At 34.7% G+C, this 17,002-nt stretch overlaps 8 protein-coding genes across 8 annotated transcripts; 4 read left to right on the top strand and 4 right to left on the bottom strand. All coding sequences in view use genetic code 12, as the record gives it.

Moving 5' to 3' along the window:
* Nucleotides 1–428: 428 nt before the first annotated feature.
* CAALFM_C200690WA (uncharacterized protein) lies at nucleotides 429–1,340 on the top strand (the record flags this gene model as incomplete). The annotated part of the gene is made up of 1 exon (XM_714413.2): nucleotides 429–1,340. One exon carries the CDS (start codon nucleotides 429–431, stop codon nucleotides 1,338–1,340), a length of 912 nt encoding a protein of 303 aa, XP_719506.1.
* An 868-nt stretch (nucleotides 1,341–2,208) lies between these two features.
* CAALFM_C200700WA (m-AAA protease subunit) lies at nucleotides 2,209–4,749 on the top strand (the record flags this gene model as incomplete). The annotated part of the gene is made up of 1 exon (XM_714412.2): nucleotides 2,209–4,749. One exon carries the CDS (start codon nucleotides 2,209–2,211, stop codon nucleotides 4,747–4,749), a length of 2,541 nt encoding a protein of 846 aa, XP_719505.1.
* Nucleotides 4,750–4,985: 236 nt separating this feature from the next.
* Nucleotides 4,986–6,335, top strand: NPL6 (Npl6p; the record flags this gene model as incomplete). The annotated part of the gene is made up of 1 exon (XM_714411.2): nucleotides 4,986–6,335. One exon carries the CDS (start codon nucleotides 4,986–4,988, stop codon nucleotides 6,333–6,335), a length of 1,350 nt encoding a protein of 449 aa, XP_719504.2.
* Nucleotides 6,336–6,454: 119 nt separating this feature from the next.
* On the bottom strand, nucleotides 6,455–8,011 carry FGR15 (Fgr15p; the record flags this gene model as incomplete). Its single annotated transcript, XM_714410.2, has 1 exon — nucleotides 6,455–8,011. The coding sequence occupies one exon, from the start codon at nucleotides 8,009–8,011 to the stop codon at nucleotides 6,455–6,457; it is 1,557 nt and encodes a 518-aa protein (XP_719503.2).
* An 866-nt stretch (nucleotides 8,012–8,877) lies between these two features.
* On the bottom strand, nucleotides 8,878–11,979 carry CAALFM_C200730CA (uncharacterized protein; the record flags this gene model as incomplete). The annotated part of the gene is made up of 2 exons (XM_019475196.1): nucleotides 8,878–11,730; nucleotides 11,944–11,979. The coding sequence occupies 2 exons, from the start codon at nucleotides 11,977–11,979 to the stop codon at nucleotides 8,878–8,880; spliced, it is 2,889 nt and encodes a 962-aa protein (XP_019330741.1).
* Nucleotides 11,980–12,293: 314 nt separating this feature from the next.
* Nucleotides 12,294–13,916, bottom strand: CAALFM_C200740CA (uncharacterized protein; the record flags this gene model as incomplete). Its single annotated transcript, XM_714406.2, has 1 exon — nucleotides 12,294–13,916. One exon carries the CDS (start codon nucleotides 13,914–13,916, stop codon nucleotides 12,294–12,296), a length of 1,623 nt encoding a protein of 540 aa, XP_719499.1.
* Nucleotides 13,917–15,260: 1,344 nt separating this feature from the next.
* Nucleotides 15,261–16,115, top strand: CAALFM_C200750WA (uncharacterized protein; the record flags this gene model as incomplete). The annotated part of the gene is made up of 1 exon (XM_714405.1): nucleotides 15,261–16,115. One exon carries the CDS (start codon nucleotides 15,261–15,263, stop codon nucleotides 16,113–16,115), a length of 855 nt encoding a protein of 284 aa, XP_719498.1.
* Nucleotides 16,116–16,285: 170 nt separating this feature from the next.
* Nucleotides 16,286–16,651, bottom strand: CAALFM_C200760CA (uncharacterized protein; the record flags this gene model as incomplete). The annotated part of the gene is made up of 1 exon (XM_714404.1): nucleotides 16,286–16,651. The coding sequence occupies one exon, from the start codon at nucleotides 16,649–16,651 to the stop codon at nucleotides 16,286–16,288; it is 366 nt and encodes a 121-aa protein (XP_719497.1).
* Between the last annotated feature and the right edge of the window lie 351 nt (nucleotides 16,652–17,002).

Consider the following 17,002-nt stretch of genomic DNA (forward strand, 5'->3'; position numbering starts at 1 on the left):
ATTACTATGTTGTACATGATAAGGATTTTCTCCAATTCCACCTATTCACCAAAGCCATATTCATTTACACATCTAAATTCCACCTTTCACATACACTCAGCCTCTCTTCTTACAATAATGCTGATTGTGTATTACCTATAGAATGGTTATCATTGGTGTTTCCATATTTCCAACACTAATTATGTTGACTTTTTACACATTTCCATGGTGATAGTGGTTTCTCCTTTTTTTTTAGTTTGATATGGCTTCAACAAACACAAAAAGGAAATACACCATGCGATGAGTACATTGCCCAAGTATAAATCATTTTTACAAAACACTTTTTTTATCTATAAAATGAAAACCCTTCCCCTATCTAACATGATGATTTAGTTTTTTTTACCTTTTTTTATCAAATAATTTGAATAACAAATCACTTGCTGTTGTTAATGCTTAGCCGAGTAGTTTTCATAATTCTCCACTGGACCCTTCTAGTTCTTGCTGATTCTAGAACGACAAGTGCCTTGGACATAACAATCTATAGCAATAATGTTCGTTATGCTGCCTCTAGGCGAGGAAGAGGTCGTGATGAATTACCATGGAAAATAAGAAAACATGGTGTGGTTGATGCAATTAAATCGCAATCCGGAGTTGATCCAATTTTGATAGGACTACAAGAGGTTACACATGCACAGTTAAAAGATATATTGAAAGGATTAAATAAGAAAAATTCAGAAGACGATAGACGGTGGACATTTTTTGGTGTTGGTAGAGACAATGGTCATAAAAAAGGTGAATATTCTCCCATACTATACAATACAGCAGAATGGAACCTATTAAATGGAACTTATAAATGGTTGAGCTTCACCCCTGATAAGCCTTCGAAGTATCCAGGAGCAAGTAAGAAAAGAATAGTCACAATGGGTACTTTTAGCCATGTCAAAACTGGGAAAGTTGTTAATTTTGTCAATACTCATTTAGACCATAGGTCTGTTAAGTCAAGAGAATACAGTGCCAAACTAATTATTCAATATATTAAATCGATACCCAATTATTTCCCTACATTCTTGTGTGGAGATTTCAATTCCCTTGACACTGATAAGGCATATGCAACTTTTTCTCACTATATGGTAGATGCATCACATGTTGCTGAAAAGAAATATGACACCAATCTCAAAACTTTTTCAGGATTTGGCAATGGTACCAGCTACAGTATAGATTTTATTTGGTCTCCAATGGATACCAACGATAATTCTGGAACCAATGCACTTTCTTACACCGTGTTAGATAATTTGTTTGATGAAGGACATAGGTTTAGTGATCACAGGCCAGTGATGGCACGTTATTCTGTAACTAGTTAATATAAGTGGTACTAGTTTTTGTAACTTGCATTTTCTCTGTGTGTGTGTGATAAGTTTTTGATATCTAGAACTTTCTAGTTGTGGTGGATTAATTAATGGTTGCAAATTTATTGAAGTGTCTGATTATTTCTGGTCCTATAAAAAAGAAAGCTCTCCGGGTTTATCCAATTTTAGTGATAGATTAATGCGAAATATATACAAATTTCAGATACCAAACTCATAAACGATTCTTTCAATTTACAAATATCTATCTGTTTGAAAACTCAACCAGAGAATTTCTCAAATACTATACTATCTACCTCAAACATATACCTTCCTGTAAAACGATCTTTCACTGTTATTTTTATGTAGTCTTTACTGTTCAACTATAATTGAAAACCAGCTTGTTTAGAACAGGTCGTGCATTCTACAAAAGAACCAGATCCCGACTGAAGGCAAAAAAAAAATTGGTTTGGTAAAGCCAAAACCCACAATATTAACAATAGCGAAACCAGTCTAACAAGGAAGAAAAAAAAACTTCAAATCGGAATATACTGATCATTTCTTGCTCAACTAACCTGATATTCTTTTTATTATAATATTAAATGATTTCAATACTCACGAGAAGTAGTGGGAGGTCTGCTCTGGCTCTACTCAGACGGAATTTACCTAGAATCAACTCGGTATTGTTGAGAAATTTACATGCATCTTCCCAACTATTCAAGAATAGAACACCTGAAAATTGGCACGAAGACTTGGCTAAAATAAAACGAAAATATAAGAATTTCAGTCTTCCCTTTGAACCCACAGTTTCTAATCCAGTGATTAAACTTTCTTCAAGTCCATYMAWATAGCATACCTTGAACGTGAAGCTGTTGTCTACAAATTTATGTTGAAAGAATTTGACGAAAAATGTAAGGAGTTCGAAGAAATTAAAGGAGTCAACACCCTTTATCCTGACTTGGTTGATATTATTATCAAAGATATAAAAGAAACGTTTGCTAAAGATCACAAGGAATTGGCAGAATTGACAACCGACGAGATCTTACAAACGGTTCGTATCTACTATGAATTACTGAATCAACATCTATATTTAGATGAATTGGAATTTAATAAGCCTGAAGTTCAAAAATTGTTTGAAACCTATAATAAGTTAGATAACACAGAAGAACCAGATTACAATAAAATTGCCAATGACTTGGGTTTAAACCCACAAGCTGTTAAGCTTTGGATCGAAATTTTTCAAACCCTTGAATCAGTTGATTTTGCTGTTGATGGAAGGAAATCATTCCCCCTTTGTCCTCCAGAATACAATCTTCTCATTAATTTGAAACAAGTGAGAGAAAACATTGAAAAAATTACCCCCAAGGCACGTCAAGATCCCTTTGGAATGTTCTTCAACAAAGCCAATCCCAAGCAAGATGATAAAGACAGTTCTAAAAATAAATCCAATGAAGATACCAAGGACAAAAAGAAAATTGTTGATATTCTGATTGAATTGACTCCGAAAAACATTTTCATCTATACACTTGTGTTTTCATTGGCCACTTCCTTAATATTAGGGATGGGGTCGTCTAATGACGATACTGAAATTAACTTCCAAAGTTTTGTGACTGATTATTTGACTAAAAATCTTGTTAAGAAAGTAACTGTTATTAACAATTCGGTTGTTGAAGTTGAACTTAACGAGAACGGAGCTCTGCAACATAATCAACAAAAGAGATTATATTTCACTATTGGATCGGTTGAATCTTTTGAACGTAACTTGCGTGAAGCTCAAGACAAATACGACATTCCACCACAATTGCGTGTGCCTATACACTACACCACTAAGGGAAACATGGCTAGATTTTTGATCAACTTTTTGCCAACATTGTTATTTTTAGGCGCCATTTATTGGATGACAAAGAAGGCTGCCTCGTCAATGGGTGGAATGGGACCTATGGGCTTCGGAAAATCAACTGCAAAAAAATTTAATCAAGAAACTGATGTTAAAATTAAATTCAAAGATGTTGCAGGTATGGCAGAAGCTAAACAAGAAGTTATGGAATTTGTTAAATTCTTGCAAAATCCAGAAAAATATGAAAAATTGGGTGCTAAAATTCCCCGTGGAGCTATTTTATCTGGTCCCCCAGGTACTGGTAAAACGTTACTTGCCAAGGCAACTGCTGGTGAAGCAGGGGTTCCGTTTTATTCTGTTTCCGGTTCAGAATTTGTTGAAATGTTTGTTGGTGTTGGTGCATCTAGAGTTCGTGATTTGTTTAAAACTGCACGAGAAAATGCCCCTTCAATTGTGTTTGTTGATGAAATTGATGCTATTGGTAAACAACGTTCCAAGGGGAATGCTACCGGTGCCAATGATGAACGTGAAACAACATTGAATCAATTGTTGGTAGAAATGGACGGGTTTGATACTAGTGACCACGTCGTTGTCTTAGCTGGTACGAATAGACCTGATATTTTGGATAGGGCATTGATGAGACCAGGTAGATTTGATAGACATGTTCATATTGACAATCCCGAATTATTGGGAAGAAAAGAGATTTTTGATGTGCATTTGCAAAAAATCACCTTACAAAAAGATATTGATCCCGATTTATCAGGCAGATTAGCTGCTTTAACTCCTGGATTTTCTGGAGCAGATATTGCCAATGTTTGTAATGAGGCAGCATTAATTGCAGCCAGATATAATGCTGAATTTGTCACTTTGAGGCATTTTGAATTAGCTATCGAGAGGGTTATTGGAGGTGTTGAAAAGAAATCGAAATTATTGAATCCCGAAGAACAGAAGATTGTTGCTTATCATGAAGCTGGACATGCCATTTGTGGGTGGTACTTGAAATACGCTCATCCATTATTGAAAGTCTCGATTATCCCTAGAGGTCAAGGTGCGTTAGGGTATGCACAATATTTGCCACCTGATCAGTACTTGATGTCAACTTTACAATTATACGATAGAATGATCATGACTCTTGGTGGAAGAGTCTCAGAAGAATTACATTTTGCTTCAGTTACAAGTGGTGCCCATGACGATTTCAAAAAAGTGACTGGGATTGCACAATCTATGGTTTTGAGATTTGGTATGTCTAAAACAGTTGGTATGGTGAATTATTATGATACACGCTCTCAAGATGATTTGACCAAACCGTTCAGTGACGAGACCAGTAGAATAATTGACAGTGAAGTACAGAGAATTGTTAGTGATTGTTATCAAAAATGTAAACAATTGTTGACTGAAAAATCAAAAGAAGTTGAACTAGTGGCCCAAGAATTGTTGAAGAAGGAATTTATCACTCGTGAAGATATGATTAGATTATTGGGTAAACGTCCCTTCCCAGAAACAAATGATGCCTTTGATAAGTATCTTGATGGTAAACCTGCCTTCAAAAATGAACAACCAGAAAATGAAAAAAAGGATTCTGCAAATTAAAAAGGAGGGGGAGGACAGTATTAATTCATCACAGCTCTTGTATATAATATATATATTTTTATTGAAACATTTAACACTTATTGGTATAAATTTTAATGACTGCATATAGCTTGTATTTGAAATTTTTCAGAGCGAGAATTGAGAGAATAAAAGAACTTAGTGAGAGAGAAAAAAAAAAACTGGAAACCAAAACACAACCACATATATAAATATACACAACAATATTTCGATCAACAATGCCAAGAATCAAAAATCAAGTAGAAAAGGAGGAACAGTTAATAGAAGAACCAAAACACGAGAGAGATAATGAGTATAAAGATGAACAAGGGGTAGAGCCACAGGAAGAGGAGCAGGATGATGATAATGATGATGATGATGAACAACTCGCCGAAGAAGATTCTGAAATCGCCCCAGCACGCAAAAGAGGTAGAAAACGGAAAATCACAACCGTTGTTGAAGATGAAGATAACAATACCACAAAAATTAGAAAGAAAGTTAAAAGTGAAGATGATGAAGGTCAAGCAGCAAATGAAAATGAAGAAGAAGATGACGACGACGACGAAGAAGAAGAAGAAGCTGATGAAGAAGATGACGATGACGGAGAAACTGAGGGGGACGGGAAGAAAAAAAGAGGTAGAAAGAAGAAACCCAAAGTACAACTTTATGGGGATGATGTATTTGATGATGAGGGAAACCCCTTAATAATAGAAAATGATGAAGTTGTCATTCCACAAGAAGATCCAAAGGGGAAAGAAAAGATTGATGAATTGGGTTATCTTCAAGGGGACAGAAAATTTCGAATGAAAACATTTAAATTGTTAGGCAAAGGTGATAGATTATACATGATATCTACTGAGCCTGCCAGATTGGTTGGATTCCGTGATTCGTATTTGTTATTTAAAACTCACCGTACCTTGTTTAAAAAAGTAGCCGATAATGATGAGAAAATGGATCTTATCCAACGAGGGATCATCCCAAACTCATATAAAGGAAGAGCTGTCAATTTAGTAACAGCAAGATCCATATTTAGAGAATTTGGTTCGAGAATGATTGAGAATGGCAAAAAGGTGATTGATGATTTCTGGGAACAACGGGCAATTGACAATGGTGATATACCTGGTGAATTGGCAGATCCTGATCAATTGTACAAGACTAAATTGTCCAATGTTTTAGGTGATTCTGGCATAGTCAGTACTGGTCATGCGACTCCGTTAACTGCGACTCCAATTGTCAATTATCAAGGAGATCCTACTTGGATGTATCAAATTGCCAAACAAACATCTGAATACAATAAGAAATTATATGAACTCAGAACTAATAATATGTATAAAGGCTATAAAGATACTTACACGAATTTGACTTTATATCCACAATCAACACAACCAACCCAGATAAAGTATCTGAAATTTAACAACAATAATGGGAAATTGGTGTACGACATTGTCATGACAAATAAAAATATAAGGAAGCCAATTACTAGATTGGCAAAAGTGCCGCAAGCTATATTGAATGAGATAGATGATCCAGAGATAAAACAAGCAATAATCGATCAACAAGAATATGAAATTAGTGCTAGAGAAATATAAAGAAAGAAAAGCTGGGAAATTTTTTTGTACATTTCTCTTGCTATAGCATTGTAACATTAATATACAGAATTAAGTAAGAAACACAATTAAGTTGTATGTATTTCGCTTTATTTCATATACTACTTATTGAAAGTTACTTCTTCCTCTCCAGACTCTAGGTCACTAGTTTCCATATAATTTGTGTCATCACCACTTGATTTCCGTTTCTCCATATGGGCTCGTAATTCAAAATCGACTTTTGTTTTCCTTCTACCTACATGAACAGTGATATCTCCTTCTTCAACCACTTCAGCATGTTTTTTGGAATATGCAACTTCTGCTTTAGCCTCTTTACCAGATATTTTGTGATTTACCCTAATGTGTTTAGCCAATGTATCGTGACGAGTGAAAATTCTGGGTCCAACACCAGGATTCTGTTTCACACAAACAAAGCATTTGAACAATTTTTTCTTCTTTGAATGAACTGTTTCTTGGTGTCTAATCAACTCGTATTTTCTTGAAAATCTTCTCAAACATAATTTATGGGGCTCTTCTGCAGATGGCAACTGGCACTCATGGATCACATCAGGATCATAATTTGATGATTTAGTGGACAATTTGTCGGCAGCTGGTTGTGGTTTCTTGATTATCCTATGGTGCTCCAATTTGACATCTGGTCTAAACTTTCTTTTTTGTACATTTGCACCAGATATCACGTCAGCAACATATTTATCATGGTCGGATGTATCCGGGTTTAGGGAGAAAAATGCTTCGGAACGATGTTGCTTGCCTTCATGAGATGTATTAGCATCAGGCGTCGTCACACTTGTCGTGGCGGTAGCAGTGTTTGATCCCGCAAAATCAGAGTCGCCCTTCACTTTTCTTTTCTTGGTGACTTTGGATCTGCTCCTAGATTTAACTGTTGGCTGAGTTATCTTATCGTAGGTGAATCGTTGGTAATCATTGATAAATCGAGTGTAGCAATCATTCAAATCAAATTCAATCAAATTCAAAAAATGATATAAAACTGGTTTCTTGTTCAACAAGTTGTAGACCTCCCAATAATTCAAATTCATAAATACCGTAGTCAAAAACCTAATTGAAGCAGTTGAAACCTCCATTACTTTATAGTTCGTGGCCAACTTGATTAATATATCAAAGTTCTTGTCTATAATTGTATATAGTTGTGACTTCAAGGGGTTTTGCAAATCAACAAATTTCGGCAATTCGTCCATTAGTTGAAGTATTTTATAATGCAAAGTAACTAAGAAATCAGAAGTGAAATTCTCCTCGTATAGAATAGTAGCCAATCGGTTCAAATGACTAGAATATTCCTCAATATTTAATGGGTTCGAAGATATAAGAATTTTAATTTGGTCGCCAATAGTCTGTTGTTTGCCATGGTCTGAAGGAACACCCGTCGTATCCTGTACTGAATCAGAGACTGTATTCTTCAGTTGTTGATTTGGATCCACTAGAATAAGGTCATTTTCTAGCAGAATATTGGTTCTTTCTTTCGATAATGGCTCTGTTGATGCAGATTGTTGATGTTGCAGTTTTGGTTGTACTTGTTGATTATCTGTTGTGGTGTTTGCCGTAGTAAGAACCTGAGACAGTTCTTTATTATCACCACAGTTATTCAATGCAGTTGATGAGTTGGTAAGCTTTTCATCAGATACACTTAATGTGGATTCCATCTTTTAATGTAGGTCACTTAGTGTTAGGGCTTGTTGGTTTAAGATGATAACTTTTCTTTGAAATATTATGAATTCAGGATTTTGGTTTGGGTTCTAATTTTGATTTTTGGCAATTTTTTTTTTCTTCTTTAAACAATTCCTCCCTCCTAAATTTCTTCTTCACTCAAAAAAAAATGAGAGAAAAAAATTGAAATCTCCATTTTGTGAAACAAACAAAAAAAAACTACGAAGAACAATTGAACAGTCAACGCCAATTTGTTTTGTTTTTGTCTGTCTGCAAACTAGTCACATTTTTGTACAACCAGTGGTTCCAATTTTTATCTTACAATTATACACGACCCAAATTATTTGACGAGAATAGAAACCCACTCATGGAATCAATATGTTAGCATTCAAGTAGAAATTATTCAAATAATCCTATGTTAAAATATAACTACTCAAGTTTGAGTCATATGTGATTAGGTTTTATATTAATGGTAAGTTGTTATAGCAAATATAAAACTATTAAAAACTCTACACAGTAGTTACTTATAGGTAGTGTATTTAAAGCCAAGTTTAGTTCAATTCTCGTAGTTTTTGTCTGGATTTGATATTTCAGTTGTTAAAGTTCATCACATTTTGCAATAATACACTACTTATTGTGTTTTTTTCTTTCTTTTTTCGCAGTTAGCCCTCGAGATATGTGCGTGTGTCTGAGAACCAAGTTTTGCAACCAGACACACATTTTAAAAAGGAGGAAGAGCAAAAAAAAAATATCGTCTACATTATTACACCAAAATTACCAATCGATCAAATCGGTGATCTTCCTCCAAAAAAAAACAGCAAAATCTTCAGGTATGATTTGTAAATTTTAATTACTACTTACATTATTGATTTTTTTTCGGTTGCTCTAATATGTTGGAGGGACTTTGTGAATGGTTTGTCACGTTGTAATATGAACTATTGTTATTGTTGTTGCCTTCGACCGACAGAGGTTGCCTCACTGGTACTGGCCCTGGCCCTGGCCCAACAGAGGGTGATACAGTTGGTAATGTATCATTATATTTATGCACATCTTGTGGCTGTGGTGGTTGTGTGGTATACCTTGAAGGATAGGTTGTACTTGGATGTCGTTGAGAAACACCTATTGAATACAGTTGTAGAGAGGGCAACTGGGTACCACTTTCTCCAAACTTTGACATGAATTGGGGGATTCCTGCAGGTTTCTCAAATCTAATTGGATCTGGGTATTGTTGCTGAGGTGGTAATGGTGGTAGTTTTTGATCAAACTGGGGCGGTTCCTGTTGGTATTGACTCTTTTGTTGTTGTGGCACTACCTCTTTTGGCGGTAAAAACACCACCTGGGATTCAGAAACCACTGGCTCTTGAAAATCATGCTGTTTAGTTATTAACTGATCAGGATCAATTATCTCAACATTCTCTTTGGCATAGTTGACTGCCATTTTGTTTTCCTTTCCAGTAATACCATGTTTTCTTCGTATATGTCTTGCCAAAGAATCATGACGAGGATAGCTCTGTACTTTGGCTCCAATTCTTGCACAGTATATACATTTGTAGATTTTCTTCTTTGTTGCATGAACAAATTCTTGATGGCGCAAAAGTTCGTTTTTACCATAAAAGATTTTTAAACACTCTTGTAAAGTGTTTGGATCTGTTAAATGACATTGATGTATAACTCCTGTTTTGGGCTTTTTGCTCTTATCGTCAACAGATAAATGATTTTGTGCATCAGAAGAATCCACAAGATTGCTGCTAGAGCCTTCCATTGGGTTTTTGAATTGAGCAGAATCACTTATAATAGATTGTGGTTCATGTTTAACCACATTTTCGCTAGTATTCTCAAGTTGCTGTGGTGACGTAGAATCCTTTGAATGGTGTATACCTTGGTAAGGATATTTATCTCGTTCCCCCGCTGACAAATTATGTCCTGCCCCAAAAGCTCCAACACTCAGAGGCTTACTGAATGATGACGTTTTCGGGTAATGACCAACATCACTGAATCCAGATTGTGATGATGATTTGTTAGTCAAACGATCTATTGAAGGTAATATATTACCCGCTCCTGATTGATAATTTGTAATCGGACTCAAACCATGAAAAGTGTTTGTGTTTGAATGGTCCTCAAGACCGCTTTGTTTTTCTGAACCCTCCTGGGATGGATTCCCATAAGATGACTCAGCTTGTTGTCCTGAAACAAAAATCTCATTTGGCGACTGCATAGTTGATATAGTGTTTGATTTCGGATTTTGCAATGACAGTATATTGGTTTGATCATTGCTTTGGTGTCGATAATGATAAGAGGATTGTGAATATGGATAGTAGGGATACGAATGAGTTGCTGGATTATTAGGAGCAGGTATTGGAGAAGCACTTAAACTTCCAGTTCTATCTGCAGACGTATCATTTCGTGGTACAGGGAGATGCGTTCCATGCTTATCAGAGGCAAACTCTCCAAATTTTGGAAAGAACTGTCCAGACTGAGTTGCATAATATGAAGGTTGGTTTGTGTAGGTGCTCGATATTGTATTAATAGGTAGCATTGCAGTTGATGACACTACACTAACACTTGACATCTTCCTCGCATCCAGAGCAACTGGCATGGTTTCGGTGTTAGTCGCATTAAGGGTCATTGCTGATGCTAATGGCAGAACAGAACTTTTCACTGATGTCTTTGGTTGTGGCTGTTTCTCCATCTCGTTATCTGACACTTCACTAACAGTTCCACTAACTTCTGCTGTTAATGCATCATCTTTTTCAATACCTTGTTTGGAAACATCTGGATGTTGGGTTTTAACAATATGCGTTGCTGGATCATTGTCCTCTCTGTTTGGTAAGGCATTCTTGGCTTTACGACCACGGCCCCGTTTCTTTTTCTGCACTGGTTCTTCAACATTCTTTAAAGTGATATCCACATACGGTGTAATGCTTATTTTTTTGAATTTTTGCTCTTCAACAGTACTGTTGAACGAATGATATGAATAATTATAGAAAGGGTAAGGGTATGGATATTGCAACCCTTGTAACATAATATCGCTGAGGTAATTTTCTGGTGGCCTTACAATAGGACCAAAAGACCCGTTGACAATTTCAAAATCTAACAACTGCAAAAAATTAATAATATTCGAGTTCAAATAAACTAAATGGACAACCTCCCAATAATTCAACAGATAAATCAATTCAACCACGTATTTTGTAATATGGGATGCAAGCGATAGGTTAAAATAACTTGTTGAGAACTTTAGTAAAGAATCAAAGTTATCTATTAATATTTTCGAGAGATAGTTGTTAGGAAAAGTCAGTTGAGAAGGGTGTGGTGTAGGCAAGTTTTGTTGTAATTTGGGTTTTTTAGTTTGTGGTTCTGAGACGTTGTTGTATCTATAATCGTCTGGTTTCAGAGCAGGTAAGGACGAAGTTAGCTCAGACAATGAATTTTCAAGATTAATGCGAATATTATCGTCCAACTCTTTTTCTTCCAATAACAAATATAACAATTCTTGTAATTTGGCTGAATATTGTACAATTTCTTCATTATATAATACATTTGATATTATAAATCTTGAGCTATGAGGGCGTAGTTTCATTAATTCAGCGACAATGGGATCATCTGAATCAGCTTCCAGGTCGCTATTATTATAATACGGTAATGAACGTGGGATTCGTTTGGTAATTCGTTTAACAAGTTCTGTTGGATGAAAATCAAGATTGATTGTAGTCATGTTCTAATAGATATATTATGTTAGTAATGTTATACGTAAAAAGAATCTTCAATGAAAGACAAAACTCAAAACTTGTTTAACCAAAAATTATTGCAATAACTGGTAAACTGTAACAAATCTAACCTGTCAAACATTTGGTGACGAATAGCTTTAATTGATTGTCTTTCTTATTCTTAATTAAACTGCACTTTAGTAGAAAAAACTTAACTCACATACAAGTATGGGAGGCGATTCTCCTCTACTGTTGGACATGATTATTGTCTTGGAAACAAAAATAGTTGTGGTGGAAACAGAATAATCTGGAATCAAATAGTTTGTAAATGTGATACAAGTAAATTAGTTTTATTATGTCGTGGGATTTTCCTTTTCCTTTTCCTTTTTTTTTTTTCAAGTTTTTTTTTTGCCCTTTATTTGTTTTGTTTGTTTGCCAGTTGTTGCGATTTCTGCAACAACGTTAAATAAAGGACATGCATGCACGACTTTCTGTCTTTTTTTCACGACCTCATTTGCAATCGCTTTTTGTCTCTCTCGATATCATACTACTTACATACATATATTACCATTCTCTATAAAAATATACTGGTGCCTCCTATTGATTGTTGTCGTTCATAATCTATTACTATATCTGACTCAACTTGAATATTACCACTGTTGCTTGCCGATCTAGCATTGCCAGCTGATTTGAGGTACGATTGATTGACATTACCGCTGCTGTTGTTCAACGTTTCTCCGTCATCAACTGTAAATGACTCATCGGTCTGAATTATATCTTCAATAAACTTAGTGTCCTCACTTTGACGGAACAACCTTGCATATACTTTATCAGTGTCTTCCCCTAAAAATCTCAATACTTTTTTGAAGACTACTTCGTAAACATCATTACCCCATAAATTATCCAAATGTTCGTGATTCTCAACAGGATAAGCTTTCGTTGTCAGCTTAGGCAATTGTGATTTCATGACGTCTATGTCCACCAATGAATCTGTTGTTCCGTAAATTAAACGTATAGGGACTTGAATGTTTTTCAAAGGGTAACTTATTGGCTTTAATCCCGACAAATTCGAATTTGAATCATGGTACATTTGGAAATTTTTTGAAGACATAACCTGAAACCAATGAACAACACATTTGACACTTGTTGTAGAATACAAGTGTGCATAGCTACTTAATTTCTGTAATTTGGTAATATTTGTGGCTCGCCAATTAAATAATAAATAGTTGGCTATGTCAATCATATTATCAAACAATGGTGGGTACATTATTCTCTCCCAAAAAATACATGATGGCATCAACACTCTTCGACTGAACAACAAGTAAATCACATTGGGCGACGATTTCAACAAAATATCTAAGAATTTTGAATACAAACCGTGCGGTGTTGTTGCTGGGGATATGGCAATCAACTGATCGATTTTGTCCGTCAAATCGGAATTAACGGATACACTAGCAAAGGCTTGGGCACTGCCTTGACTGAACCCGATATAAGTCAATTTGGATTTCTTGGTGGTTTGTAAAATGTAATCAATAGTGTCGGGGATATCAAATAAAGCAAATTCATCAATTGAAAAATCCCAATATTTGGTGGAATTCAAATTGTAAAACAAGTGTTTTTGGCTGTACTTATTACCACGATTATTGCCCAACCAAACATCATAACCCAAATCATACAATATAAATGGTAAGTTCTGATACTTGTCAATCATAGTAACCCATATTTCACTGCACATCAATAAACCGTGATGTAAATATATAACTTTCCCGTTAGATGGTCTATTCTTACCTTTTATTCTATGGATGGTCAAAAGATAATCGTCCTGAGTTCTGACTATTCTGCTCTCTATTTCGTATCCAAATAAACTGACCATCTGTTCAATATTTTCCGAATTCAATAATTCAATAGTCAAATCGTAACTCTTCTTGGTGAACTTGGGAATATCGGATTTTATATACAGATATTTAATGTTCTCTTCATCGTTTATATCAATCTTTTTCTGTTTGATAATTAGGGTGATTGGATTTGGTGTGAACTTGTACACTTGTTTGGTGACAAATGTACAAAAATCGATGAATTTACTTGGCAAAAGAGTTGTTATCAATGAAATAATAAACTCGACCCATGCCAAAGTGAAGGAGATAATAATCAATGGCCAATCCAGTAAACTGAGTCTACCAATAAGTGGAATCGTCATTGTCGTATAGTATTTGAAGGTTTGTTGTATTATTCAGCTCTTGTAGAAAGTATGTAGTAAAGGTGTTAAAATTTAATAAAGGAAAGAAGGGGTAGGGGGTGTTTATAGAGCAAGGGGGACAGTTGAAAAAAAAAATTAAAAGAGTAAGAGCAAGTGTTATCGTTTATGTTGCTGTTAATCGTTCTTTATTATTTTTTTCCGCGTGACTTTGGAAATAATAATAATCACCCAGGAGAAGAATGATTTTTCCATTTGCAAAGCAAGTCGTGTCTCAGAGTACAAACAATTAATTGCTACCAACTGTTCAATGAGAAAAATTGAATATTCAAATCTTGTGGCGAATCTACAAAAATGAATATTGAAGCCATTCAGTATATATAGCGTAATAAGTGTTTTGAGCTATGACTTGTTTGTTCTATCAATCATGCAAAGTCAGAGTTAGTTTTCAAAACTATCATCATATTTTGAGTTTCTACTCCACGGAAATAATAATTTTAGTTTTTCTCAATCAAGAACGGGCTGTGCCACCCTAAAATTATCAACCCCCAAAAATCGAATAAATGATGCCAAACGTGTCAAAAAATTGAAATTTCATATAGGTATTTTGCAGAAAGTACGAAATATATTTGTTGATGTGTGATTCGTTCTTGAATCAATTAAGATAAAAGGTATACTTTTGATTTTGTTCCACGTTTAGCCTTTCTGATCTTGGATCAGTTCTTACTATGTGTGGTATGCATACAATTTTTTGGGTATTTTTATTTTTCCAAGTATCAACATCAACTACACTGCTATCAAAAATAGCATCCAGGAAAAGAGCTTGTCAGTGGAATCTGCAACTTCTAGGGATTTACCAGCCGTTGAACATTTAATACATTCTGTTGAACCAATTTGAAACGAGGCAAAGTATGTACGGCTCAAACTATTTATTCCTGATGTAAAGTTAAAAGTTTTAAAAGGTTATTGTTGTCGGACCGAATCCATCATTCATTAATCTGGTTTGAGATAAAGTTAGCGCCGATTATGATTCTTTATTCCTAAGAGATAAAGTTTATGTTTATGCACAGCGCCTCGATCGCATGAAAGTGTTGACGCACGGCGGCTTCATCGCTTAAAATCAAAAAAAACTTCATCAAATACTTCTTTCCTTTATTAATTTCTGATAACATTGGAGTCATCGCTTCTAACCAAAGCAAAGCCTTGTGAAAAAGAGTTCAAAAATGCATAAAGAATACCATGACTTCTTGGAATTGTTGGAGTATAAATAGATACCACATAGACCTCAAAAGATGTTGATTCAGTAAAGCACCATTTAATTGGAAAATCTTAAACTTTCAAGTCATAATGGAATTATCAAACTATACTCATTGGGAAATTGTTTCATACGTACAGGTATTTTTGTTTGCAATTTTGCTTGTTGCTTTCTTGGTAATTACATCAATTAAAAAAAAAGAAAGAAAAGGGTTACGTCAAATCTTACCATTCTTTATCTTTTTCACAATTTTCCTCGTATTAAAAATAGTCGGTGGTATTCTTGGTTTGGTGTTTATTCATCAAAAAACTTTTAATGTTAGTTTATTTATTCCTACATTCATATTTGATTCAATTGGTTTGGGTTTTATAGCTAGAAGTATCACATCTTTGGTCACCCATAATTTCAAGTATCAAGATGATTTGCCTGAATTCTTTAGATCAAAACACCAAAAGGCTAAAAATAACAATAGTTCCAATGCATACAAAAAATCCGATAATGACAGTGACAACTATAATGATGATAATGACGAAATCAACTATTGGCCATTTAGAGTATTAACAATCATCTTGATTGCAGCTATAGTTGTGAATATTGTGGGCACCAACATCAGTGTTAACAATCAAGGTTCTTCAATGGGTACTTCATTAATTAAAGTAGGATCAATTTTATTTTTAATTGAAATTTTATTAATGATTTTATTTTTGGTTACCATTGGTTTGAGTGGATCTCAATTGAATACCGTTGTTTATTTACTAATTGTTGGTTTGGTAGTTTTGATTGTTAGATGTGTTTTTTCAATACTCAGTGGTTTCCATTGGAGCACCTGGGAAAACCCAAGTCCTTACATTATCTATTTTGGTAAATATCAGTATTATACTTTTCTTGCATTGTTACCCGAAGTGATAACTGCTATTATTATACTTGTTGCCTTTATGTTCTGGTAGAGGAGAGAAACGATAATTGATTATGAGCTTTCTTGTATAAAATTATTGACAAATAGACAGTAGAAAATAAATGTATTTCTTGTGATGTATCTATATACATGAAAAGCCAAATTCTATTTACACAAGCACTTGTCTGAAACACTATTTACATGATTTAAACTTACTCTTGATCACATGGGTCCATTATTTCCACTATTTGAAGAAGATTGATTTCTAGGCTGATTGTGGTCATTGCCATATCTGTCAAAACGGTTGTCAATTTCCTGTGGGTAATCATTGGTTTCATGATAGTTACCATGTTTTAATCTTAAGGAGCATTCTGGACATTGGCAACCCATATGATGATGATTTCTAAATTCGAATGTTCTTCTAACACAGTCTGGACATTGACATCCCCAGTGATGGAATCTTCTAGACCAGGGTGGGCGATTTCCTGAAACAATAGAACCTAAAATAAAGGCGCCACCTAATAAGAATAAACTGCCAAATCCAAATCGACAAAATGGAGCACCTCGATAAAATCCACGATAATACATTTTAAAATTGAAGTGTAGTTGTAATAGTTCTTTGATTCAAAAAAAAAAAATAATGAAAGAGGGAAGAAAAAGACAACAACAATTGATTCAAAAAATTGAGATTTTATTGCTCTATTTATACCAGTTTGTAAGTATGTGAAAAAGAAAGGAAAGAAGAAGAAGAGTGGGGAGAGACGAGAGTTAACGGCGTGACTTACATGGTTTTGCAGTCAACTTATTCCTGAAACATTGCTGTGTTCGTGTGCGGACCATAGACAAGTTAACGCCGTCGACGGAATTAACTCAAAGTACATATTCTCCGAAAGTAGTATCCTCCAAGTAACTGAAACCAAATATAAAACAATACTATTC

This window comes from Candida albicans, chromosome 2, assembly GCF_000182965.3.
Source record: "Candida albicans SC5314 chromosome 2, complete sequence".
Lineage (NCBI taxonomy): Eukaryota > Fungi > Ascomycota > Pichiomycetes > Serinales > Debaryomycetaceae > Candida > Candida albicans.